Source organism: Octopus bimaculoides, chromosome 2 (genome assembly GCF_001194135.2).
Source record: "Octopus bimaculoides isolate UCB-OBI-ISO-001 chromosome 2, ASM119413v2, whole genome shotgun sequence".
Taxonomy (NCBI): Eukaryota; Metazoa; Mollusca; class Cephalopoda; order Octopoda; family Octopodidae; genus Octopus; species Octopus bimaculoides.
In genome coordinates, this window is record NC_068982.1 from 83,950,118 (window position 1) to 83,955,835 (window position 5,718).

The 5,718-nt window shown below is 32.4% G+C and overlaps 1 protein-coding gene across 1 annotated transcript in view; it reads left to right on the forward strand.

Moving 5' to 3' along the window:
* Positions 1-2,077: 2,077 nt before the first annotated feature.
* The window catches only part of LOC106882811 (uncharacterized), a 78,592-nt gene continuing 74,951 nt past the window's right edge, over positions 2,078-5,718 (forward strand). The window contains exons 1-3 of the mRNA XM_052978387.1: positions 2,078-2,359; positions 2,841-2,913; positions 5,069-5,104. Of these exons, the coding sequence (XP_052834347.1) occupies positions 2,271-2,359; positions 2,841-2,913; positions 5,069-5,104 (198 nt within the window). The 5' untranslated portion in view covers positions 2,078-2,270. The remainder of the gene's footprint in view (positions 2,360-2,840; positions 2,914-5,068; positions 5,105-5,718) is intronic.

The following is a 5,718-nucleotide window of genomic DNA, read 5'->3' on the forward strand; positions in this document are numbered from 1 at the left end:
GACTCAGCAATTAGTGCAAGGTCGTCAGCATAGAGGAGCTCCCAGGGGCATCCTGTCTTGAATTCCTCTGTTATCACCTGGAGGACTATGATAAATAGGAAGGGGTTGAGGACTGAACCTTGGTGGACTCCTACCTCTACCTGGAATTCTTCACTGTACTCATTGCCAACCCTCACCCTGCTGACAGCGTCTCTGTACATGGCTCGCACAGCTCTCACTAACCATTCTTTTATCCCTAGTTTACTCTTTGACCACCAGATAAGGGATCAGGTGACCCTGTCAAAGGCTTTCTCCATGTCAACGAAAGCCAGGTACAGAGGATTATCTTTGGTTAGGTATTTCTCCTGCAGCTGTCTTACCAGAAATATAGCATCAGTGGTGCTTTTCCCTGGCACGAACCCAAACTGCATCCCATCTAAATTGACTCTCTCCCTAATTAGTTGGGCTATACCCTCTCCATGACTTACATGATCTGACAACTTGATACCTCTGTAATTATTTGTATCTAAAGCATCACCTTTACCTTTGTAGCAGTTGACTATGGTGCTGCTACACCAGTCATTGGGTATGATTCCTTTGCGTATCACTTGGTTAATAATACGGGTGACTAGGCTATAGCCTACGCTGCCAGATATTTTGAGCATCTCTGCAGCGATTCCTGATGGGCCAGGAGCTTTCCCTGTCTTCATACTTTTAATAGCTTTATCTACAATGGTTACTGTCAACTCAAATCGCTGATCCCTCTGTTGTGTCGACATTTGGCAGACTCTCTTCCTCCCATTCATTCTCTTTATTGAACAACCTTTCGTAGTGGCATCTCCAAACTTCTTTCTTTGCAGCCTCGTTTAATGCAAGCGTACCATCATCTATGCGAACACATTTCTCTCCCACGACATCCCGATTCTCTCTCACACACTGTCTTGCAACACGAAATACCTCAAGTCTTTGGTCCTCACGGCGCAGAACATTGGCAAATTTTTTCTTATCTGCTTTCCCTCTGGCTAAATAAACCTGTCGCTTAGTTTCCCTTCTTTGTGAAAAAGTTTTTTTAGTGTACTAAAGCATGTAATATAGACCCAGCTTCACATATAGATCTGTAATGATTTTTTTGAAACATTTTTTGGAAGAAAAAGAAAAAGTCATCTTATATAATATGAAATGCAGTGTTATCACAACAAAATCTGACTGAATTGATTCAAAGATAGTTTCAGCATGAATTTACTAATTTTCAAGGACAGAGTGCAGAGATTATATAAGTTAAATGAAATCCATAGATAACATGCAATTTATCTGAGTGTCATATAAACATTTTCAAACTATTGTTCCAAAGCTTGACAATTGATAAAATGAAAAAAAAATATCTCAAAAATACTTTTACAAGATATTTCTCAAGAACATTAACCACATATGAAAATGCCCAAATATTGAAATAGAAGCCTTGTCTTTGGTAATTATATGGCACTTACAAAGAGTACATTTTCTGCTTGACTAAAAATTAAAATTGGGTCTGGATCACAGGCCATTAGAATTATATTTTGAAAAACTTATGGTTTACTGAAGGTAACCTCTGCACATAAGGATAGGCCTTAGAAATGATGATATTTTATTGTGAAATGTCTCCTGTAAAAGAATCTGAATCTATATTGACACATTATCACAACTGAAATCAATTAATAATGTGGGTTTGGATAAGCATTGTCATAATGATGATAACATTTTCATTACTTTTTTAGAAATTGCTGTTATAAAATAAGAAAATTTTAAATTGGACGCTACCAAACCAATAACAATATTTTATCTGTATATCAAAAATAATTTTTCATATTAATTAAAGCAATTATTCTATTATTAAGGGTCAATTCAAGTCACTGAATATAAGTTAACCATTGAAAATGATATCTTGTGTAATAAAAAATTAATTGCTACATCAATTAGTTTGAGAACATTGATGATAAAAAACATGATAATGAACATTGTTGCTCAACAGCAACAAAGTATGCATTAAAATTAGAATTAGGGGAATAAGATTATTAATAATATATAAGATGTCCAATATGTGCTAAAACATAACCAGAATTAACTAGCACTGTACACATGACCCGAAGGAATCAAAGTTTGGATATATGTGCATATGGATTATGATTATGTCAAAAATTTAGAACTGCTTTTAATATATGTTCATGCAAACTCTGGATGGCAAGAGGTAATAAGCATTAACAATACAGAAGCAGAAACAGTTAGGCAGATATTGAGAACTGTATTTTTCAGAAATGGTGTTCCAGAAACATTATTGCACAGTTCTTCACTCAAGAAGATTTCTTAAGCTACTGGCTTTATGGATAGACAAACATGGTGACTGGTAAGAATATCTTATAAAACTACTATTCAAATTTAGTATCAATGTGAAGAAAAATGTTGAACCACAACTGGATTTTTATTCCAAGCAAGAAATAATAATACAATTGCAATTTTTAAGGGTGAACAATTTTTAAGGGTGATCCTTCAGATCAAAAAAGCAATGATATAAATATACAGAATTATCCCCTCAAGCTTTAAATGTTATTCAGATAACTTACTAAAAATTGTGATTTGATAGTTGATACAGAATCAAGCAATACAAATAGTATTAGATATAGTTCTCAAAAAGCAAAAGGAATTAAACCAATTCCTCTTTATTTGAATTATACCTGTCTTTAGATTTATGTTTGACTATCTGTACTTCATAAATCCACTTTCAATATTTGCTTAATTTCTTCAAAAAGATTATGTAAAACAAAATAAGTGAACAAAAATTTTTGTTAGAAGATATTTCACAGGACGATTTTCTTTTCTCTTTTAAGGAGAGTGCCAGATGGTTGTGCTTCAAAAATTCCAGCTGAGAAAGGAGCTTCACCTTCTTATGTGCCAACTACGGTTTGTTTTGTTTGTTTGATATTCTTTTTTTGTAAAGATTTCAAAATTAAAATCTAAAATACTGTTTGAAAAATTAATATATTTATTTTTAATTCTTGTTGTGCAGCCTTAGGTCATCTCCAGTTGATTAGACATATGACATGTTGTCTGAATGACCAAGTGCAATCCACAGATATGCTAGTTCCCAATCTATAAATATGGGTTATTGAGAAATATACTGCACATTCTGACAATCTATGGTTGATTTAATGTTTTACAGTGTTGCAGTCTAAACAATTTGTGCTCTGTCAACTGTCTAGTCTGATTCTCTGTGTCTGTGGTTTTTGATGATAATCACAAAAGAAGCATGCAAGGTGAACTCAGTGTGACGTTGGCAACCACAGCTCCTTTAAACTTATTACTGGTGCTGTGCATCCCTGCATAATGTTTGCGGCTAATGACCTATAGATGTTAATACTACTTCTGTATGTTATGTATTTCTTATATTTGTCTTGACTGAAGAGATCATATTCATTGGATGCTGTTGTAGTAGTGACAAATGTATCTCTTTGTTAGAAAAAGATTGTATATTTATTGACAAGGAATTAATAGGTTGAAGCAAGCATGCTGCAAGAACAAACTGTGCTCCTCATGTTTCCATATGGTTTTTCATTTCATTATGAATTTAGTTTGTGTGCTATTTTTACATCTGTGGATGTCTTCTACATGTGCTGTACAAAGAAATATCTTCAGAGAACCTGATAAGCTATTTTATAATATCTTATTTGATATCTTCAAATTTTACTAGCATGAACTAAAATCCTTTTGACTCAATAAAATAAATATCTGTACTTCCCTGAAGCATATGTAATGTATTACATTATATATTTTCAGTATCTTCAAATTGGTTTAAATGCATATAATTAGATAGCTTCCACCCTCCTATTATAATTTTTTTACTCTCTATTTACTGATTCACAAACAATGAGGAGTATTTTCTATGTAGCTATAAAGAAGCTTCCTAAATGTTCCAGTTATATTCTATATATCTTATTCCATGATTATGTCAAAAATTTAGAACTGCTTTTAATATATGTTCATGCAAACTCTGGATGACAAGAGGTAATAAGCATTAACAATACAGAAGCAGAAACAGCTAGGCAGATATTGAGAACTGTATTTTTCAGAAATGGTGTTCCAGAAACATTATTGCACAGTTCTTCAATCAAGAAGACTTATATATAGTAAGAAGCTGTCTAGCAAGAAGTTTGCTTCCCAACCACATGGTTCAGTGTTCAGTCACACTGCATGACACCTTGGGCAAGTGTCTTCTACTATAGCCTCAGACCTTGTTAGTGGATTTGCTAGACAGAAACTCAAAAAAGAATATATATAATATATATGTATGTGTGTGTGTGTGTTTGTCCCCCACCACTGCTTGATAACTGGTATTGGTCTGTTTACATCCCCATAACTTAGCGGTTTGGCAAAAGAGACTGGTAGAATATATACTAGGCTTAAAAAAAATTTTTTTTTGAACTATGGAGTCAATTCATTTGACTACAATTCTTCAAGATCGTGTATAAATAACATTATTTTGTATGTTGAAGCAAATTTTGTTTTTAACTGAATGAGATTAAAATTATATTTTTCACTTTTGCTAATAAATGTCTAGATAATTTCATAACAAAATTATATAAAACATAATGCAAACTGGTTTGTAAAGATATGTTTTCTTGGATTTACATTGATCTTGGAGTTAAATTGAATTAATTCATTTGATTTTTTGTGAGATGCATAAATCTTTTATACTGTGCTTCTGGTCAAATCTGCATCATGGTAATTAATTCTAGATGTTAAAATAGATGTATGCAACTGACATAGAGTCAAAGATGATTCTGATTATTCTGAACGTGAAGTAGGTAGAAATCATGATTTTGTCATACACTTGAGACCTGCATGTTAAATCATAGCAAGATGATTTTAAAAAGAATTAAATACTTATATAAGTTAAATTTTGTGGTAAATAATACAGTGCATAAGTACTTGGAGAAGTCAGTTAAGCTGATTGTCTTCGTTTCCTTTATTTACCCCATTAAAGTACTTCTATTATTATCATTACTTTAATGAACTTCATTATTGTTATTTCATTAAAAAACTGATTTTCTTCTTATAGATAATATCTGATGAACGTCCAACAACCACCATGAAAGTAAGTAATTTATTTTATATGAAGTTTTCTGTTATTCATTTAAAATCAACCTTTCTATGATCCTCCATTCAGTATTGTATTGTGATTTTATATATATAAATACATACATTAATCAGTCGAGGGCTTATATGCCCCGTTTTTAGACTATTTTCCTTAGTCATTTCATGGTAATTGCCATTAGATTTAAGCTTATATAAAAATACTATTATTATTATTTACAGGATTGTAAAATATGGCACTGTATAACAAAACCATTCGTACCAAAGGCATATACAAAGTTTGTTTACATAAACAAATACAAACTAATATAGTTCTTAAATTTGACAGAAACAGGGAGGCTAATTTGCTGGTGTAAAGGTAACACACTTTCTTGCGTTAACAATGGGATGTGGATTCAAGTCCCATGCAGATAAGAAAGCCTTCTCTTTTTTCTGTCGAGGGCTTATATGCCCCGTTATTAGACTATTTTCCTCAGTCGTTGCACAGTGATCACTATAAGTTTTAAGCTTATATAAAAATTCCATGATTATTTTTTACAGGATTGTAAAATATGGCACTGTATAACAAAACCATTCGTACCAAAGGCATATACAAAGTTTGTTTACATAAACAAA